At 34.5% G+C, this 23,235-nt stretch overlaps 1 protein-coding gene across 1 annotated transcript in view; it reads left to right on the forward strand.

The window, feature by feature from the left end:
• LOC150099237 (STAM-binding protein-like) overlaps positions 1-23,235 on the forward strand; it is a 77,475-nt gene that overhangs the window by 19,753 nt on the left and 34,487 nt on the right. Inside the window, exons 3-6 of the mRNA XM_090404290.1 lie at positions 516-826; positions 15,212-15,410; positions 18,892-19,029; positions 22,830-22,942. Coding sequence (XP_090260416.1) covers positions 516-826; positions 15,212-15,410; positions 18,892-19,029; positions 22,830-22,942 — 761 coding nt within the window. The remainder of the gene's footprint in view (positions 1-515; positions 827-15,211; positions 15,411-18,891; positions 19,030-22,829; positions 22,943-23,235) is intronic.

The following is a 23,235-nucleotide window of genomic DNA, read 5'->3' on the forward strand; positions in this document are numbered from 1 at the left end:
TCTAATACATCCTGAAACATACATATTCTTCCTCTACTCCCCTCCTCTCCTTACCAAGCAGATTTGGTTATGATTGAAGATTGTTACAATATGTGATATGCAATACAAGAGAAAACATCTCATTGCTGGCCAAAAACCAGTCCCATGAACACACACACACAGATCTACAGTCATAAAATACATGCTTACTCCCTCATTAGGAGGGCTCAACCCATCCTAAAGGATGGGGGAGGAAAGGGCAAAACCCCATATGAAATAAATAAATTGCTGTTCAAGGATATCCAAGAAGTTCCTTTCTCTTGATGTGAATGTGTTAAAGACAATACCATGTGCAAAATGTTACAAACCTGTAGTTAGTACCATGGATTTGGTACTAATGGTTAAATGGCTTATGGTTAAATAATCCAGAAATGCTGCTGTCAAACAGCAGTACCTTTTTAGTTATGCAGTGTAGTTGTTACTGGAAAAAAAAAAAGTGCAGCATCTTCTAATCAAGCTTAATTTTCTAATAATAGAAAAGACAAGAACAAGAACAACAACTTGAAAGGCAGAGATTACTAGAGGAAGCAGCAAAAAAGCAAAAAGAAGAAGAGGAAAGAAGAAGGTTTGAACAAGAGAAGCAATGGAGACTTGCCCAAGAAAGAGAAAAGCAGAAACAGTTTGGTGGAGATAATAATTTGGAATCAGATATTTTCTTTCCCATACCTGGAGCTCATATTGGTTCCTTACCAGCTGTTCAACAAGGTGGAGTTTCAGAAAATTCATCTGATCAAGTTTCAGCACATAATTCTTCCCTTAAAAAAACATTTGGAGGTGCTCAGCAAGAGTGAGTACTGTGTTTCACTTTAAATTCGCTAGATTTTGTAGATAATATTAAGTAATATAAATGCAATAGATTTTTTTTGAAAATTTATTTTTTTATATCAGTTACAGTTGTTTATTTAATTATATAATGAATTTTGTGTTCAATACTATAGCTACACCTTTTCCCTGATTGTCATTGCCTGAATATAACATTTTGTATTTATTGCTCAGAAAAATCTCACCAGATTTTGTCTTTTTTTGTTTCAGTCACCCCTATTATGTCGATTGAACTTATCCAGTTCCTCAGCTAACTTCATTTCTTTGCCATTCAGGCTTCTTATATTGATAATACAAATGTTGAACTCTGGTGATGGGTTGGGGTGTTTTTGGATTTGTTCCAGTAACTGTGTTTTCGCTGTTCGCCTTGGTTCCCTTGCAAAAACAACGCCGACGTCCTAGCTGGCATGAAATTCTGTCATGTTGTACCATCATTTTATATTTTGGTGTAAGCCAGTAAGAATACAATTTGGTCGGCTAAATCCCGTATTGCCAGCCATTCTTGTTCATTCAGTATCCAGGTAGATACCTAATAGGGTGCACCACGAGAAGGTGAGGATTGGACATGAGGTGTGAAGCCCTGGTTGTTCTCCACATTCCTTTAAAGCGATGTGGAGGTCTCCTCTTTGTTATACAGCTTTCAGGAATTTGATGCTGATGATGATTTTGTTGAGCAACTCATTTGCAGTTTTATTGAAGAATGATTTTTATATTCAAACATAAATCATAATTGAACCCAAATACATAAATGTGATATTTGATTTTTGTGTTCCAAGACAAATTTTGATGGATAATAAAACTTTCTTCTTCATGCTTTTTTCATCTACTATTGGATATTGGCCTCCCCAATAAATTTCCAGTTAATTTTTGTCCTTAGCTAATGTCCATCATTTCATGTCAAAGTTTTGTAAATCATTTCTCCATGTTGTTCTTTGATGACCTTTCCTTTTCTTGGTATCTACACATTTCTTGGTATCTACACTTCAAAATCTTATTTTGAAGAAAATCTTATTTTCTTCAAAAAAGATTAAGGATTACAAATAAATATTTACATTTATATGAACTATACTTTCATATAAACTAACCCGATAAACTGGCCTCATCTTTAGTTGCTTCATTCATAAAATCATGCAAACCAAATCATTTCAATTTATTATTTTGAAATTCATCATCATGCCTATGGAGGATTTAGGCCTAAAGTGGCCTGTTCTGGCTTAGGACAACCTGGTTTTCTTTTTCATAATGGCTTGTAATTTAAGGCTTGTTTTGGTAATCTTTATGTTTTCATTCTTTCAAAGTGTTCCATCCATTTGCGTTTATAATTTTAAATTTTTTCTATTACTGATTCCTGGTTTAGTTCTTTCATGCCGGCCTGGTTGGCCGAGTGGTTAGCATATCCACTCTCTAGCGAAAAGGCTGCGGATTCGAATCCCTCTATGGGCATGGATGTCTGCGATTATCTGTGAAAATACTAGTGGTGGTGGTAGATGAGATTGGTGTAGATGATGAAAGTAGTTGCGGTTCGTTGTGGTGGGTGGAGTTGGAGAGTGCCCTCCCTCGATGAGTCTTTGGACTCCCTGGAGGTGTCACGTAATAATAATAATAATAATAATAAAATAGTTTCTTTATTTCTTTTCTGATCAAATAAAGTATACTTTGTAGTTTTTCTCATAAACCTCATTTTAGCTGTTATTAATCTTTGTTTGTTTGTCTTTTTGTTTTATTGTCCAGATTTCACTTCCATACTATAGGATTGGTAGGGCTGATGTATTGTATACTTTTAGTCTGGTGTTTTTGTACTAAGTTTGGTTTAAATATGGAGTTAATTACACCTGTTATTTTTAAATATTTTGCAATTTTTAGGTTTATATCTTTTTTCATTTTTATATGTAATCATACATCCTAGGTAGTTAAATGAATTCACCTGTTCTAAAATCTTGTTATCTATTACTATTTTAGTTCTTACTAGATCTTATCCTTTAAAGTCCATGATTTTTGATTTTTCTGTTGATATTATCATACCATAATCTTTGGCTATCTCATTTAAATTTAAAATACCTTTCTGTAAGTTATCTTCAGAATTTGTAATTATTATTTGGTCATCAGCAAAAAGGAGAATGTTTAAGTTCACTGTAGGAGAAAATTTAATACCTTGATGGAAATTTTTTTTCCATTTTATTATTATTTCATTTAGATAAATATTAAAGAGTTGGTGAAAGGGGACATCCTTGTCGGACTCCTTGGTTTATCTCTCTCGTATATGATAGCTCATGATTTAATCTTATTCGTATTTGATTATTTTCATATATACTTATGATATCTTTTAGAATATTATTTGGTATTTCTCTTTCTTTTAATATGCTAAATAAAATGCTTCTTTTAACTTTGTCAGATGCGTTTTCAAAGTCAATAAATGTAATTTGTACAATAAAGAGCCAAGAGGCTATTTTTTTCGGTGACATAAATTAAGTTAAGGGGATAATAAATCCCTGATTATTTTAAAGCCAAATAAGAAACTCAAATATTGAAATCTAAGAGTTTCATGCCGAAGAACGTTCGGCAAGTCCAAGCGTAAGTCAACATCTGGTAGTATAATACTAGGGCAACTCGGAGCAAAGGTGGAGCAAGCTTCGATCAGTGTCCTTAATATTTTCTCATAATGCAAAACGCAGCTCCTAGGAGATGTATTACTGTTTTACATTATGAGTGAAGGTACCCAGACCGGTTCGTATAGTAAAGTACATAAGTTCTGTTCACTTAAACCTTGGTATTATCCAGGTCTACCTACTCACTGATGAGACCTCAATAAAGGTTGGACCCGGTCTTTAAAATAATAAGGGATTTATTATCCCCTTAACTTAAATGTAATTTGTGTTTCTAAATTGTATGCTCTTCTTTTCTCTATTATTAATTTTAGGTAGAAGAACAGTTCTATACGTGATCGTCCTTTTCTAAATCCATTCTGTACTTCTGAAATAAAGTTTTCAGAATATTTTATTAGTTTGTTATTTAAAATTCTACTATTATTTTGTAACAGGAATTTAGTAAACTTATACTCTATAGTTTTTAGGGTCATCTCTACTAGATAGGGATCACAATTGCTTTTTTCCATTATATTGGAGAGTTGCTAGTTGAATAGATTTTATTTAAAAATAATAGGAGTCTTTCTTTGAACCTTGTTCCTGCATATTTATACAATTCTGAGTCTAACTTATCTTCTCCAGGTGATTTTCCATTTCTTGTTTCTTTCAGGGCTGATTTCTAATTCTCCTTTTATTTCCTTTTCATTAAATGTTTGCCAGTTATCTTTTTTAAAATATTTATCTGTCCACAATTCTGTATAGAAATTTAGAAATTCTTCTAATTTCAGTTCAGTGTTTAATTTTATGTTTTCTTTAATATCTGTACTTAAGTGTTTCAAAATCATATATACATTGGGTCTTATTTTATATAAGTCATGTTCTAAATTAGAAACAAATTTGTTCCATGATTCTTTGTTTTTTTCTGACTTCTCTTTTAGCTATGGCTCTTATTCTTTTATACTCTATTTCATCTTCTAATCTTTTACTGCTTATGATATTTTGGAACACACTTTTAGCATCCATACTGATATCATTGTCGCTAGGTGTCGCACGGATTAGATCGTCGGCTTGTCGAGAGCTCCTGAAAAGATCAGTATTATTTTGTGTTAACATTAGATATTTTACCAGAATTTTAAGTAGTATTGTTTGCTTTTTGTTTCTTGGTGTGTCTGTGCAATTTTTGCGTGTTTTCTGTTATTTTAACTATTATTTTTAAGAAAAGATAGCGTACACATGGCACCGATAAAGAAAAAAATGGCGGCCAGGTCGCCATGCTTGCTTAAGAGTTTTGATGTAAAAGAATTTATGCAATGTGCTGTCTGTGAGATGTATGCCTTGCGAAGAGCGGTAGGAGTCTGGTTAGAAAGTGATAGTGGAGTTAATATGTGTAGAAAGTGTAAAGAGAATGAGGACTTCAAGCGTGTTTCGTGTATCGAGACTGATATCGTTAACGGTAGTCAGAATGCAGAAAATGGCGGTGTACTAGAGAATTGCGTGGTAGTGCCAGATATGTGTGAGAGCGTCGCTGAAAGTGTAAATGAAGGTAGAAACACCGAAGGAATGGATGATTTGATCGATAATGAAAATGGTGAGATAAATGCGAGTAGCGAAATTGCCCGTTTAAATGGCGCGATACACAGAGCCAAACGACAACTGGAGCGTATGCAAAAATGTGTGTTGAACGTACCGACAAATAACCGGCGGAAGCCTGTGACGGCAAACAATAGAATGTACGTAAACGTCAATAAAATGAAGGAGCGAGTGCTGTATGGGGATTCGCTATTAAGAGGCGTAATAATTGAGAGTTTAACGAAGTCGTACCAGCCGGGTGCGAACATAAAGGACGTCAGCGAATCTATTCGACTGCAAAAACAGAGGGTGAAAGAGATGATAATAGTGGCAGGAACGAATGATTTGAAAGAGGACAAAATGGAAATGATAGAGGATGTGAGGGAGTTGTTTGAGGTAGCAAAAGAGAAGAGTGAGAGAGTTAGGATGGTGAGTATCTTACCGCGGTATGACAGCGAAGTGTTTAGAAGGAGGGCCATAATTGCCAATGACTTTATGCGTGGGTTATGCATGGAGAGTGGTGTGGAATTTGTGGATGTGTGGAATGAGTTCGATGGGCGAAAGGACTTATATAAGATGGATGGGTTACATTTGAATGGAGTTGGTGTACGGAGACTTGAAAGAGTGTTGATGAATGATGTGGAAGTGGATGTACAGACTCAGGGAAACTAGATTTATTAAGAGGGGGGGAGCAGATATGCAGACTTTAGGGGGGGGGGGGCAGTTAAGTGTATGAATGAGTATATTATGCCCGGGCGAGTACGACGGACAACAAATCAGAATGGGATAATTAGTATAAGGAATCAAAGTAGGGATGGGACAAATGGGCTTCTGCGATTCATGTACACTAATGCCAGGAGTATTAGGAACAAGAAGGAAGAGTTTTTGGCCATGGTTGGCACTTCCAGGCCACAGGTTGTCGGTATTAGTGAAACATGGCTGACAGAAGATGATAAAGCTAGTGGGATTGAATGCGATGGGTATAGCGTGTTCAGGAGTGACAGGGTGAATAAAAAGGGGGGAGGAGTGTTATTGATGATAGCTGATGAGCTTCAGCCAAGGAGTATAGAAGTTGAACTGCAGGATGGGGAAAAAAGCACATTTGAGGCTGTTTGGTGTGAGATACAATCTAGCAGAACAAAATATACAATTGGGTGCTGCTATAGACCGGGTGATGGAGCGGATGGTGGGAATAGTATGCATAAGCAAATAGAAGAAATGAATGGAAGGAGGGTAATTATTATGGGTGATTTCAATTATGGTAACATTGACTGGAAAGAGGAGAGGGCACATGGGAAGAAGGAATTGGATTTTATGCAATTATTAAGGGACAACTATCTACGGCAACATGTATTGGAAAATACCAGGGGGCAGAGAGTGCTGGACCTAGTAATTGCAACTGAGAATGTGGCTGTAACGAACATGACCATGTTGCCACCAATTGGTGAGAGTGACCATAAGGTCATGACTTGGGAGGTGGCTAAAGGAGTCGAATTTACAATTAAGACAGGGTATATGTGGAATTATCGGGCTGGTAAGTACGACAAGCTTAGGTGTGTGCTTGGCTCAATGCCATGGCATGTAAAACTGCAAGGGCTGGATGTTGATGGTGCATGGGAGGTGGTCAAGAACTGTTTGCAGGAGGCAATGGTTGACTGTATACCAAGAGTCCAAATAATAAATCAGGTAGGGGTTAAATGGATAAATAACACTATTAAGCTTGAGCTGCAAAAAAAGAAACAATTGTGGAGGGAATTTAAGGAGAAGGGTGACCATCAGGTGCATGAACAGTATAAAGCTCAGGCCAGGATGGTAACAAGGGTGGTAAGAAAAGCAAAAGCAGATTACGAAAGGAAATTGGCCATGCAGGCTAAAGAGAATCCCAAACAGTTTTTTCAATATGTTGCAAGTAAAAGGAAAAATGCTCATGGTAGAATGATCTTAAAAAATGCTGAGGGTAGGGAGGTAACTGAATCAGTCGATGTTGTGGAATTACTGAGCGAGCACTTTGCAAGAGTATATCATCCAGGTGGTGGCCTTGCGGAAATGGAGGAACCAACAGCTTATACTGGAATTGTGATGAATGAGGTAGAGGTAACTAGTCTATTACAGAACCTCAATGTCAATACATCTGTGGGATTGGATGGTATACCAGCTCGTGTCGTACGTGAAGCGGCAAAAGAATTGTCAGTGCCCTTGACCATTATGTTTAATTTGAGCCTCAGGACTGGGTCAGTCCCAAGGGGGTGGAAAGAGGGGAAAATAGTTCCACTGCACAAAGGTGGTTCCAAGGCTGCTGTTGAAAATTACCGGCCAATCAGCATAACAGGAATCATTATCAAGGTCTTAGAGAAAATAGTCAAGAGGAAAATACAAGATTGGATAGAAGAAAATGGGATACTGTATCGGGGACAGCATGGTTTTGTGAAGGGTAGGTCATGCCTCAGTAACTTGCTCACGTATTATAACACAGTGACGGCTGAACTGGATAAGGGTAATGGGTTTACAGTGATTCTGCTGGACCTTGCTAAGGCCTTTGACAGGATACCACATGGAATTCTAATCAGTAAATTGCAGCATATGGGAATGGACATAGGGTTGGTGAGATGGATAGGAGGGTGGTTGACGGAGAGATATCAGAGAGTGGTTTACTCAGGAGTAGAGTCCACAAGACGGCCTGTGACTAGTGGTGTACCACAAGGATCTGTTCTTGGACCACTGCTGTTTAATTTGTTCATAAATGATATAGGAAAGGATCTGAGAGGAACAGTTCATTTGTTTGCGGATGATGCAAAGTTGGGTAGGGCAATAGTGAATGCAGATGACGTCAAAATTTTGCAGGATGATTTGGATAGATTGGAGGTCTGGGCTAGGGAGAATGGATGTCAATTTAATGTGGCAAAATGTAAGGTTATGCATTTTGGGGTGAAAAGATGGGAGGCAGTTTACTGCATTGGTGGAACCGTGCTCCAGGAAATTGATGAGGCACGAGATTTAGGAGTGTTGGTGGATAAGGAATTGAAATTTAGGGGACACATTGCAAAAGTGGCCAAATCAGCTCATCAAATCACTTGGTTGCTGAAGAATACGTTGACAAGCAGAGACAAGCAGGTTATTGTTCCTCTGTATCGAGCCTTGATAAGACCTCATCTCGACTACTGTGCTCAGATTTGGTCACCTAGGTTTCTTCTTGATGGGGAGGAGGTGGAGAGGATCCAGAGGCGAGTGACCAAGATGATAGCAGGTCTGTGGAATGAACCGTATGAGAACAGGTTGAGGATTTGTGGGTTGCAAAAATTGGTTGATAGGCGGAGGAGGGGAGATATGATTGAGACATTCAAATTACTGAAGGGTTTCTATAAAATTAATTCAGAAGATATTTTTGAGAACAGGGCTGGTTGTGGGAGGACTAGGGGACATCCATGGAAACTGGGCAAAAGTGTGGTTAGTAAAGGTGTTAGAGCTGGGTTCTTTACTTTTAGAGTAGTGAATGAGTGGAATGCGCTCCCTGAGTCTGTGGTGGATGCTGTGACAGTGAATGAGTTTAAGGCGAGGTATGATAGATACTGTATGAATGTCGAATAGTTGTGATGAAAATGATTTGGGGCCTCCCTCGATGAGTCTAATGACTCCCTGGAGTTGCCCGTAATAATAGTAATAATAATAATAATAATCATATGCTTCTTTTTTCAATTTGATTATTTCTTTGATTGTATCATCCCATATCTTCAGTTTTTTTTTATTGAATTATATGGTCTTTCCTAAGCTTTCATTTGCTGCTGTATTTATTATCATTTTTATATTAAGTCTATTTCTTCACATTGTTTTATTTTTTCTAAATATTGGTTAATTCTTTGTTCATATAGCCATTGTACATTTAATAATCTAGTTTTATAGACAACCATTTGAAATTTTCTTTCTGTTGTTATTTGTAGCCATTTATGTGGTAATCTTGATTTTATTTTAACGAGGAAGTGGTCACTACTTATTTTGCATCCTCTGTGAACTCTAACATCTGAAGAGAACTTTCTAAAGAGATGTTTTTTCATTTAAGATTAAATAATCTAATATTGATTTACATCCTCTTGCTGCCCGACTATATTTATGTATGTCTTTATGTTTATGGAAAGAATTCATTATTTTAAGGTTATTATAAACTACAAAGTCTATCAATTTTTTACCATTCCTTTTCAGAGTATGTTCTCCATATATTCCTATATTATTAATTTTCGTGTTTCCAATTCTTGTATTTAAGTCTCTTGCTAATATTACATAATCATTTTTATTTATTTTATTATATGTGTTTTGTAATTGGTTATAACATTGAATATTATCCTGTTCTCTTCCTTCATCTGGGACATATAAATCAGTTATTGTTTAATAACCTCTATCTATTTTTATTCTAGCTTCGATTTTGAAATTGGACACCGATTTTACATCACTTTATTTGAAGCTGACTCCCAGTCAAGAAATTAATTTTGAAGGTTTTGTTTTAATTCTAGCTACTTCTTATTTTTCCTAATCCCTGTTACCTAAATAAGTCATTACAACATATTTCATTCCACAAGTTGAAAAATCAAAATATTTCAAATGGGTTTTGCATTTAAATAACTTTTATGCCTAAGTATGTTGCACTGATTCCAAAAATGATATCCATTTTATATAAGAGGAGTCTCACATGAGGATTTCTCACAAACCAGAAAAATATATAAGAGATATTATATGGGATCCCCTTTCGAGTCATCAGAATTCATGGAGAACCGGCCTACCGGTCTGGAACTTGGGGAGTTGGGCACCAGGAGGGTGGAACCCCCTTTCGAGTCATCAGAATTCAAGGAGAACCGGCCTACCATCCAGAACTCTGGGGGGGGGACCTTTCGAGTCATTAGAATTCAAGGAGAACCGGCCTACCAGTCTGGAGCTCTGGGGGCAGGGGGGGGCGAGTGGTGCCAGGGGAAGAGCCCCCTTTTGAAGACTTGACATTCGGGGGCTACCCTAGGTGCCAGGGGAGAAGAAACCCCCCTTTCGAGTCATCAGAATTCAAGGAGAACCAGCCTACCAGTCTGGAACTCGGTGGGGAGCGTCGTAGGCATCGGGGGTGGGGGTATCCCGCTAGTATTGCTATAAGATCGTAAAACATATGCATTAATTGATAGAGAGTGAGTGAGTGCAACAAGTCAACTAAACAAACAACTTAACTCTGTATTGAATAATGTATTTTCATTTCATCCAGATATGGCTCAAAAACTAAAAATTCATTGTGCAAGACCACTTTGGAATTTAAGGTTTACCTAAGTTACATAAACCAAAATATCTTCTTCGACCACTCATTTATTGCATAGGTAGCCCTACATACAAAATTTCAAAGTTTAAAATCTCCATTAACTGGCCATTATTTTTTCTTATATTAAAAATACAAATGACTTTATATCAAAAATTAAAATATTTATTAAAAATTGCTGTGTTATTCACTCTTAAAAACTGTGTAAAACTATATTTATACAGTTGAAAATAGTTAATTTAGATGGATTAATTACAAAAGTTTCGACTCGTATCATGGATCATTGCCTGGTGTAAACAGTTTTAATTCAAAAATTTAAACAACAATGAAGGTTTATGGAAAATGGAATCTCTCCTTGTATGCAGTTGAGAGACAGCCAGGTAAAAATCAATACTATTAGGATTAATTTGCCTGCTTATGATTATAAATAAAAATAATAATTAAGCAGTATAGTTCGTAATAATAATTTTCCAGATTTTTGGCATAGAGAGTCCATCATTAAGGTTGAGATTTGGGTGATGCTGAAGGACTTCGGAACTTTCTTTAAAGAAACACTCATATTTATGGGAACACGTGTTCCCATAAATATGGGTGTCTCTTTGTATGTAGTAATATGGCTTCATAGTACTACATATATTTAGTAATATGGCATCATTCCAAGGATCCTGTGGCTAGTATTAGTAATTGTATGTTCTACAAGACTTGATTTGTTCCATTTCTTGGAGGAAATGTAAACTTGGTGTTCATAAAGGCATATAGAAACGCATTGCCCTGTTTGTCCAAAGTACAATAACTGTCAGTTGCATGCAGCTGCAAAAATATATAAAGACATTTCCAAAGTACTTTGGCATAGCCCGAATCTCAACCTTAATGATGGACTCTCTATGCCAAAAATCTAGGAAATTATTAAGAACTACTGTTCATATTAATTATATAAGTTTTTTTTTTATAATTGCATGCATGCACACTTCAACAGCTCCTAATAGTATTGCTTTTTACCTGTCTTGCAACTGCATATAAGGATAGATTCCATTCTCCATATATCTTCATTGTTTAATTTTTTTATTTCAAGCTGTTTTACATTGACGATGATCCACACGTAAATCAAAATATTTGTAATTAATCCATCTTAATTAAATATTTTCAACTGTATCTACCTGTTACTTATTAAGAATCAAAAATTAAAGATTTGGGACTTCACAGATTTTCTAGTAAGCTTTGACATAGCTTTCCTTTTTCAGTTGACAAACTGAAATTTTTATGATGTAAGTTTCCATTGAATATTTCAGCTGGAATGCTAAAATATCCAGAATTCATTGACAAATCTGAGGTATTACAATGGGCTCTCCAATATCTCCCATCATTGCTAACTTCTTTGCTAAATTTAGAACAACTGGAAGAAAAAATTTCAGTGTTTAATCCAAAACCTTCAATATAGCTTTGACTGTTTGGAATAATTCACTCGAACAACTAGAAGTCTTCTCAAAAAATCATTAACCTTTATCAAGAATCAAATTTACAATGCAGTTGAATCAGATGGATTTAACTTATAATGAGCATTATAAGATTTCTTGAATGAAGGAGAATGAAGTTAATATCATCATTTGAAACAATGGCTGACATTTGAGATTAATGAGTGAAGGTTACTAACGTATAGTAGGAAAAGTATGGGTAAGAGCACAGAGCCTTAGAATACTTAGTATTGAAAGGAATCTAATGAGAGGGAAATGATCCACCATGACATCAAATGAATGATGAGAGAGGAAACTGACAATCCAATCACAAAAGACAGTAGGAAGAACACAAGATGAATGCCTTGTAATAAGGTTTCAGTGCCAGACTTGGTCATTTGCCTTGGGAATATCAAGCGTAATGAATCTCCAGACTTTTCTGTAGCTCTTGTCCAAAATTTTGTAATCTTAGCGAGGAGGACTGCTATATGTAGAATGGGAGTTATAGAATCCACTTTGATGATCACTAATTAACTGACAGGACTCTAGGTAGTGAAGAAGCCGACTAATGACTTCCATTCTTTTCAAGAGTATTAAGAAGTGAAGACAGTAGAATGATAATTTGATGGTTGAATTTAATCTCTTTTTAGGAACAGGCTTGATAATGGCTTGCTTCCATGCTGTTAGGTAGATGCCAGATGAGTATGTCAATTTGTATAGGTGATAGAGGATGGGTGTTAATTCTGGAGTGCAAGTTTATGGGTGGAGGAATATGATCTGGATCATTGTACTTAGTACTATGAAAATTGAAGATTTTTTTGACATCCTTGCAGCAAAAGATCAGAGGAAGCTTTGTCATCTGCATAAGAGATGGAGGAAAAAAAAACTGATGCTAAGAGGTTTGTCTTATCTTTAGGTGATATCAGAGAGAGAGAGAGCAGGGTGAGGGACAGAAAGAGTAGAAGTTATGCTTAATAGCCTTAGCAAGTGACCAGAAGACTCACTGCCATTTGAGTGAAGAGGCAGGCTTGACTAAATTATCAAAATCAGTTTGTATTTTTATATTTTTCTTATTGTTGTTTCAGGCTGTAGTGTAGACTAAGAGGTTATTCAAAATTAAGTGGATATTGAATACCACATTATTTCTTAGCTGAATAAGAAACTCAAAGATAGGAAATCTAATCTAAGAGTTTCATGCTGAATATAGAAAACTATAAAGTTCAGCAAGTCCAAGCATAATGAAGACTAGTGCAATGAAGACTGTTGGCTCTTATTTCATTAATAAACTAAGAGGTTTTTCATTTGACCCATTTGAATATATGAATTTTTATCTTGGACTGTTTTGATGCTCATAGCAGAACAGGAGTTGGGTGTTTTTAGAGGAGTGGTGAATGAAGGCTCCCATATCAGCATCAAACCAAAATAAGCATGAGATGATTTATTCAGCTACCATGGATCCTTGAAAAGAGAAAATAGTTTTCATTCAAATTAAGCTGGCTCTCATTCAAATAGAAGGATGTGGACACCTTCAAAATTAGGCAATGAGACTTGTTTATGTCCATGGTCCCATTGATGGTTGTGTTAGTGATTAGGGAAGATGCAGAGTTTTTTGAAGTCACTATCTTCCAGTGACTTAGTAAAAGGGGTGGGGGAGGGAGTTCATGCTGGAGACCTAAACAACATTAGTAAAGAAATCCTGGATAGAGGAGTTGTTTACTAATTGTTATTGGGATAGAATTTTAGGGATGTAGTATTTTGGAGGATAGAGTGAACTGGATGGTGAATTGGATATTACTGATCATAGTTGGTCAGCTGCCACTAAAAACAGCAGAAGTTCAGTAAGAAATCAGAGAGACAGAAGGCAGTGCATTTATAGTCAGTTGCTGCTAATGGCTAGGGAATGTAAAGAACAGTATACATATATAGATGTTTTAGAATAATTTGAACAAAAGGACAATGCTAATAATGATTAAGTATCTGATAGATTTCTTCTTGATGGATAATGATTATCAATGATGGGATAATTATATGAATGTGGGTAATCATTACTAAATACCATGTTTTAACATAAAAGCATACATGAATTCACTTGAAGAGATCAAACATAGAACAAGAAGCTTATGGATTATATTATTATTAATAATGTGGTCTGTGATCTGGCCTGCTTGCCAAGTTGTTAGCATATCGACTCCAACTAATGAGCAGCAGGTTCAAATCCCACCATGGACACGGAAGTGTGTGATTGTCTTTAGGGGAGTTGAATTTCATCAGTCATGAGACCACTGCCTCATTTATTGGATGCCTGAAGTTGTATGAAAAAGTTCCATATTTGGTCTCTAAGGTACAGTTTACGGATTAAATATATGGGCTCCTTCATGTATAAAGTAAATAAAATTACAACAAAAAATATATAAAACTAATAAAAATAGACAAAAATAATCCTTACCTCACCCATGGTTCTAATGTAGTATAGGTCTACAACCATTCGTGGGCAGGACTCATGAAAAGATACAACAGTGTACAGAGAATTTGAAATAGTAACTGTCCCTTATTGAATAGAAATAATGGATAGTCCATTAAAAAGAAAAATATGCAATTATGTGAACTGTAGGCTCAAATGTGAAAATATTATTGTGAAAAAAAATGAGTTTGATAACAAGAATCAAATCTTAGAGACTCATTTGCACATTATAGAAAAGAAAAGAAAGATAAAGGTAGCCAGAAAAGTATGTGGTCTTCAAATAGAAAAAAAAAAAAAATTAGAAAATCATGATAAATTGTAAAGATGATATTAAAAACTGAAGTGAAGCATATTATAGATGTCTTCAGCTGCACGAAGTTAATGAAGTAGTCACTAAAATTCTGAAATCATGTGAAAAGTTCTAGGTTAATAAGTTAGCATGTGCTCTTTGAAGGACACAAAAATATTATTATGAAAAAAATGAGTTTGATAACAAGAATCAAATCTCAGAGACTGATTTGCACATTATGAAAAAAAGAAAACAAAGTTTGCACATTATGAAAAAAGAAAAGAAAGATAAAAGCTGAAAGATAATTTCAAATTGGACAACGAGGCTGGGTTGTCCAATTTGTGGGAAGAATTCATTTTAAAAAATGGCATGTGCACTTGTTAACACTGTTTTGTTGTATCTTCATTCATTCATTCATTTGTTTACTTGCTTACTCTCTCTGTATATGCATATTACAGTACTGCTCTTGCTGATAAGCATTTAATGAGATTTGGAATCTAATAAAATTTTATACTTAAATTAGTTTTTTTTTCCATAGGATAATTTAAACTCGAGTTTGGGTGGTGTGATCCTTGGATAAGTTTCATGTTTGTTTATTATGATTTTCTTCATTATTTTTTTTGTAGAGATTTAGCATGTTATTTGAAATGGAATTTAAATAATAGAACGAAAATTATTAATAAAATTATTTTATTAATATTGTTTTTATTTTTTTAGTACGAGCATTCCCACCATTCCATTTGTTGACCGAAGTACTAAACCTCGTTCTGTACTGAGTCCAGGACCAGATACAGACCATGTTCATGGATTAAGGACAATATCTGTGCCAACTGGTTTAATGGGAAGCTTTCTAAGATTAGCTCAGCCAAATACTGACAAGAATATTGAAACCTGTGGAATTTTATCAGGGAAATTGGTTAGTATATACTGTGTATATATCTTATGGGCTAAGTGCTAATTGTACTTATCTAAAGTTTGAAAAAAGAGAGAGAGAGAGAGAAAGAAAAATGATTAAGTATGCATGAACTTTTATTTTATTTTGAGACTTTTATTTTATGTAATCATTAAAAAAAAATAAACCAATTATCTTAAATATTAATTAATTATTATTTTCTATCATTTCCTAGCGCGCGACAACTATGTATTTTAATAGGTCATCCACCGAATGTTTGTTACTTGTATTCCATTCCTATAACTCTTTGTAACACTGAAGATGTACTATTAATTTTAGTATGAAATATCTGTATCTTATTAATTAAAAGTTATTACTGTGGTCTTATGTGTTCCTTTAATAATTATTAAGTATAATTATACTATGCCACAGGTACCTCTAAAAATAAGAATCATCATCCTTCACGGGAAAGAATTTACTAAGCAAACAGGAAAACTTGGAAAACTATCTGTTTTACAAGGTAAACTTCCAGCACGGATTGCCTTCCTCAAAAAATGTCGTGACACGAAAGTTATTCCTACATTTGCTAGGTTTAAAGAAACAATTTGGTCTCCTGGAGCTCACTCTATTTACATTCGTGCAAGTTTCTCCTTAATTCGTAACCAACTTCATACTGCCAAAAAAGAATTAGCTTCTAATATTAAGTCTATTTCGGATCTCGAAGAAGAAATTTCAACTGTTCTTAATGATGAATTACTAGATATTGTTCTTCGTTTATCAAAACAATCTTTAACCCATTCTTACGAAAGAAATTTTCACAGACTTATGCAAAAATATAATTCTTTATATCACAAGTAAAAGAAAAACTTAACCTCTGACATCACTTCTACTAATAAATGGATTATTAACATTTCCGATCGCCCTTTATCTGATGCCGAAACCAGTGCTTTAGCAAAAGGCTTTGATTTTGCAGTTATTCCTACACACATTCCATATCTTGATTTTTTTTTTACATAATATAGAACGCAATCTGTCTGGACTTTCTAGTGACAATGCTAATAAACTTCATTTTGAAGTTGCGACTTCGTTATTTAAAAGCAAATTACCTCCATGCAATTTATCAAATGCTGAAATCAAAGGGCTAACTTCTTTAAGAAGAGATAATAACATATCTATTTCTAAGACCGCTAAAGGAAAAGCTATTGTAATCATGAATAAGATTGACTATGAGACAAAAGTATCCAGTCTTTTAGAAGATACCTCTACCTACAAAGAGATCACGCATAATCCTACAAATTCACAAATTAAACAATTAAATAAATTACTTGATGAGATTATCAGTTGGGACCCAAATTACATGGATAAATTACGCACCTACTTTGGAAGAACTCCCCGTCTGTATGGTCTCCCGAAAATCCATAAAGAAGGCTATCCAATACGACCTATCGTGAATTGCATTGATTCTCCTACCTATCGAATTGCAAAAGTCTTGTCACGTTCTTTAAGTGCTCTCACTGGACATTCAAGATCCTATATAAAAAATTCAACAGATTTCCTTGAAAAAAATCAAGAATATAAAAATTATTTAAATTAAGGGGATATTAAATCCCACATTGTTTTAAAACTGAATAAGAAACTCAAAGATTGGAATCGGAGAGTTTTATGCCGAACATAGTAAACTATAAAGTATCGGCGACCACTAGCATGAGCTAATGCAAGTGACCCTAGTACGTAGTACAATACCAGAGCACTCGCAGCAAAGTTGGTAAAGTTCTGATCGCTATTCTTAGGTATTTTCCATAATGTAAAAACACATTTCCTAGGAAATGTATGCTGTTATTACATTATGGTGGGAGGTCACTACCCAGACCGCCTTTTTTGAGGCTTCATCAATGAGTAGCCACCATAATGTAATAACAGCATACATTTCCTAGGAAATGTGTTTTTACATTATGGAAAATACCTAAGAATAGCGATCAGAACTTTACCGACTTTGCTGCGAGTTCTCCTGTATTGTACTACGTACTAGGGTCACTTGCATTAGCTCATGCTAGTGGTCGCCGATACTTTATAGTTTACTATGTTCGGCATAAAACTCTCCGATTCCAATCTTTGAGGTTCTTATTCGGTTTTAAAACAATGTGGGATTTAATATCCCCTTAATTTAAATAATGTTTATATCGCCGAAATGAAGCTTATTAGCTCTTTATATTTAAGAGTATAAAAATTAAAGAGTGAGTTGCTAGTCAGTTTCGACATTGTGTCTCTGTTTGCCGATATTCCATTAACCGACACAGTCAAATTATTATATGAAGATTACCCTCCAGATATCGCAAAGATTTTCGAATTTGTTATCCATTCAGGTTATTTTAGTTGGAAAAACAAGATCTACAAACAAGTTGAAGGTACTGCCATGGGTAGCCCTCTGTCTCCACCTTTGGCTAAGTATTTTTTGAAACAATTCGAAAAAGAAAATTCTGGTACCTTATCTACAAGCGTCTTTTGAAAGCCCACGTTTATTGGTAGATACATTCATAAAAAATCTGCTCACCACACATCTCAAAAATTTGGCATTCTTAAATCTCTAATTAATAGAGCACATAAAGTTTGCTCTTCTCCAGAAATCTTACAACAAGAACTTTCAATCATTAAAAAGTTAATGGAATCGAATAATTACCACCCTAATCAAATCCAACAGATAATCGAATCTTATGTTCCCATACCTAAGGTTTCTTCAACAGTCCGCAGAGTTCCAACTCCTCTACATTCCAGTCCCAGAACCTATAGGTAGAATTTTAAAAAAGTACCAATTGATTCCCACGTATATTATTCCTATCAACAAAATTTCTTCCTTATTGCCTTCTACAAAAGATAAACTGTCATCTCTATCTTTGGCTGGTGTTTACCAAATACCATGTGAATGCAATGTTTCTTATTTTGGACAAACTGGCCGTTCTGTGGAAAAAAGAATTAAAGAGCATCAATATTATATTGAATACAACAAACCTCAGAAGTCTGGTCTAGCACAACACAGTATTAACACTACCCATAATATCCAGTGGGATAAAGCTATTCTCCTCCATAGATGCAGGTTCAAATATGAACGCCTTTTTAAAGAAAGTTTTAAAGAAGCTATTTTACACCGACCGAATTTAAATCGAAATGATTGTCTCTCTCTCTCTCTCTCTCTCTCTCTCTCTCTCTCTCTCGAAGATCTGGGAGACTTTTATTTTATGTAATCATTTAAAAAAAAATGGGGGGGAAGCTAATTACCTTAAATATTAATTAATTATTATTTTCTATCATTTCCTAGCGTGCGACAACTATGTATTTTAATAGGTGATCCACCGAATGTTCATTACTTCCTACTTCTATTCCATTCCTAAAACTGTTTATAACACTGAAGATGCACTATTAGTTTTAGTATGAAATATCTGTACCTTATTTTACTGTGGTCTTACATGTTCCTTTAATAATAATTAAGTATACGTTTCTTATTTTTTAGTCCCAGAATAAATTCACTGTTACTCATTTGCTGGTACCAAAACAAACTGGCACCTCAGATTCCTGTACTACAGACAATGAAGAAGATATCTTTAACTACCAAGATAAACATGACCTTATCACGTTAGGATGGATTCATGTAAATATCAACTTTTGTTTTCTTTGCTATTTAAATTGTAAAAATCTTTATATTTTATCTTTACAAACGAGTATGGCAAACTAAGTCTGGTAACTCAGTTTAGCATGCTTATACCATTTGAAAAATCAAATTAATTACATCTGGAAATGCTTGTTCTAATAAAATTAGAACAGATTTGATATGATAGTTACAGAATTCAGATCAGAAATGATAGTTACTTCTCATCCGAGAACTCTGTAACTATCATAAAATTACAATATTGTTTATTTAAAAGTTTCTGAATCATAAATACTGCTAATAAATCCATGTAAATGTGAGCAATAGTAAAGTCATTTGATTGTTTTGGACAAATAAGCTAATTTGGACAAACTTGCATGCATTGCCATTCATTATTCATCATACAAGTGATTCCTGCATAGACTACTACACTCACTCTTAGTCACCTGCATGTGCAGTACAAATATATGGAGTGACTGAATTTTTAAACAAGTGATTTTCATGCTTTCTTCAGTATTTTTGCATCATCAGCAAGAAACTACTTCTATTAATCATAACGTAAGTTCTACTTATTATTATGAATTACAGTTATAGGAATTGATGTGAATGTAAAATATGGTTGGACATTAATAAGCTACAAATGAGGTTCTTTAAAAAAGACATTTTTGATGAGCAAAGAATTGTCAGTAATTTGCAAAACATGCTTGAATCTGTTACATAGGTATCAAAACATATCGATAAAGACAGCAGATCCCGTATCCTTAACTTCAGCCTATTTGTCGTAAAAAAAATTACAAAAATGTAATTTTTTTTAGCATTTTTGAACAAGACAGTAAGCATGAGACAGTTGGAATTTCTCATCTGAAGTGATAAATAAGTTAGTGCAATAAAGATGTGAAAATCAAAATACACCATAACGTGTCAGTTAAACAGAAGATAAATATGCTCGTATAGTACTGGTTATGTTTTGCTGTGAAAGTTATTTAGCCACAAGCTTCTTAATTTTGAAAGAGTTGCACAACTAAAAGATTCATTTGTCTGTGCATCAGCTAGTGTACTTAGAGTAGAGATCTTTAGACTTTACTGGCAAATTGCCCAGATGGTTTTGTAAAACTTGTTATTTACACACACACACACACACACACACACACAAAAAAAAAACAGATTTATGTCTTCTATCACATTAAATCATAAATCATTATTTTCTTAAATTATATAGAAAATATAGAAGAGCATGAACTGAAAATACAGTTGTACATAAATTATAATTAGCTCTCTTCCATTCTCTGGACCATTTCAAATAGCTTTATGGTTGATTTGGAGATTCATAGTCTGAATTTGAGTTATGCAATTATTTTTTCAGCAGTGTTATTGAATGCATCATCATCAAATTCCTGCCATGTACCCACAAGGGGTGTACAGGATATGATAGTACTACATGAAAAAATTATATCATTACTAACTTCCTATCTACAATTTTCCTCCAAATCAGTCTGTTACTTGTCAAGACTCCAACATTATCAGATCTTATATTTCTATCGTCTAAGGCACTTTGTACTTTATCAATCCACCTATATCTGGGTCTTCCTCTGGGTCGTTTTCCTGCCAACCTGGCAGAGAACACTTGTTTTGCTAATCTTTCCTCGCCCATTCTGTTTAGGTGACCATGCCACCTGAGATTAGCTCTGCTAACACATTCCTGGATGCTGACAATGTCAAGTTCTTTCCTAATATCCTCATTTTTAATATGATATTGCCATTGATGCCATCTGTTCATGCCTCTAATCTTTCTCAGGACTCTCATATTGAATGTTCCAGTCATAAATTGAATGAATGTTATTGAATGCTCCAGTCATAAATGTAGGTTCTAGAAAGAAAGAACTTTTCTTGAGTTTAGAAAGTTAATGCTTGACCTTTTCAGTAAACTGTTACATTAGCTTTTCATGAGTATGTATCAGAGCTGGATAACTGAAGGGGACCACCACTAGATAGTTTGAAAGGCATGTGGAAAACCAAACAGATTTTGACATGGTGATGGACAAAATGGTGATTTTGTCCATCACCATTAGTAAGTATCCACATGGATACTTAAAGAATGAGGATGGATAAGCTTTAGACAATTGATTTATAAAAACTTAGACAGGATATGAAAAATAAATGAATCAATGAATCAATTAATAAATAATAATAAATTTGCATAGCCAAACTAATGGTTTATGTGTAGCTGTGTTGAATGCTAGTTCATAAGGATCAACTTCATCCTCTTGAACGTCTTAGGGTGTAAAAGCTCCTTATGCTGCCTTCAGTTCAGCCTGCTTTGGACCATACTTGTAGATTAATATCCAATTAATAATTAATATCCTTGAAGAATACAAAAATTGCATCTATGTGAAGGAATATCCAGGGTATCGTCTGTCAGTCCATACCCTGGATATTCCTTCACACAGGATTAAATGGAACAAGACATTTTGCTACACAGAGGTTGCTATACATCTGAGAGACTTTTTTAGTATCAGCTATGAAGCACTTCCCCCAATCTCAACAAATGGCTGCATTAATTTGCCAAAGATCTGGGAGACAGTCATTCTGAGACCAAATTTAGCTTGACCTCTCCAAATTAACTTTATGGCTATATAGTTCCAGAGGGCACTTTGTTAAGGCATTAGTTATTTTCAGTTACAGTTCACTTGAATTGTTTCTACAACTATCCATTTGAATGTTGGGTGTGCTCACCATAGTCGTAATTATACTCTGACAATGCTGGCTAGAAAACCAGTAAAATATTAGTATTTAAATTAATTATAATACCAGATAAAAACTCACGTAATATATTTTATTAACGTAGAATTTTTGCTCAAGTATCATAGGCATCTTCAATACAAGAACACACATAAAAGCAATTGAATATTAACAGACAATTCTAAAAAATGCCGCCTAAATAGCTAATGTAAGATAACTAAAAAGGTCAGTAAATTTCTTAACTCAGTATTTCCTTATTGAAATAAAAAATATTAGTATGTTTAGTAAATTATATTTTTTCCCCTCTTGGTGTTGTTTATATCCTAAGTCTTTCTGTACATATAGGAAACAGTCTTGCTGCATAAAGATTATCTGTTAAATCCTAAGATATACTTATATGTTTAAAAAGAAAGCTGTTTACTGTGTTCATTATTCCAGCATTTACCTATGGAAGTGAGACATGGTTAATGGCTAAAAAACAGAAGAAGACAGGTTGCTTGTGGCCCAAAAACTCTTGTAGAGAAGAGTGTTCCATCTGACAAAACCCACAGAATTAAAAATGATAGGATTGGAGAGGTGACTGGAGTAGAGAATATTGAAGTATTGTTAAGCATGTAAATGGAGATGGAATGGCCATATTAGTCGATTTAGCAGATGAGCTGGACAAAATTAACTGCTGAGTGCATAGAGAGAAAAAAAGATTGTCAGATGATGAAAAAAAAGTTTTTCACCATCAAAGAAGAAATGGGTCACTACCTCTAGAGTAAGTGATCCATAATATTGCATTCTTAATATTCTGTTTTCAGTATTTTCAGTCCCCAGTAGTAGTTCTCTCCACTGTGAATGTTAATGTTGGATATTTTTATCACTCATAAATTTGCATAAAAACCTTTACTATAATTATTTTACATAATAAATGTAGCTTTTCAACTGCACAGCAATAGTGAAAAAAAAAAACTGTTGAATCATATTGTGTGTTAAAATTATTTTGTAAAGATGTAAATTATTCTGTCATCAGTTAAGGACAGTAATCATTCAATTGGTGTTATGTATTTCTTCTATAGACTCATCCTTCACAGACAGCTTTTATGTCAAGTGTAGACTTACATACCCATTGTTCATACCAGTTAATGTTACCTGAAGCAGTTGCAATTGTCTGTTCACCCAAATATGATGAGTAAGTGAATTCACTCTTTATCATAGCTATTTCATAATATTGTATGTATGAGTTTTTTTAATTGTTACTAGAGCACCTTAAATTCTTACAAATATATTTTTTACTCTTGTTGGAAGTTTTTTCCCCACTTGGTTAGACTATAATAAATTTAGTTTAATCCTTTATCCAAGTGTAAGCAAACAAAGTTTGTTTGCACCTGAAGTATCTTCAGGACTGAGGCAACTCATGGTAAAGGTGGACCAAGCTCTCTCATCACTACTTGTCTTAGTATCTCCCATAATGCAAAGTACGTC

This window comes from Typopeltis vanoorti, chromosome 14 (genome assembly GCF_054136105.1).
Source record: "Typopeltis vanoorti isolate ZY-2024b chromosome 14, IOZ_Tvanoo_1.0, whole genome shotgun sequence".
NCBI classification, from domain to species: domain Eukaryota; kingdom Metazoa; phylum Arthropoda; class Arachnida; order Uropygi; family Thelyphonidae; genus Typopeltis; species Typopeltis vanoorti.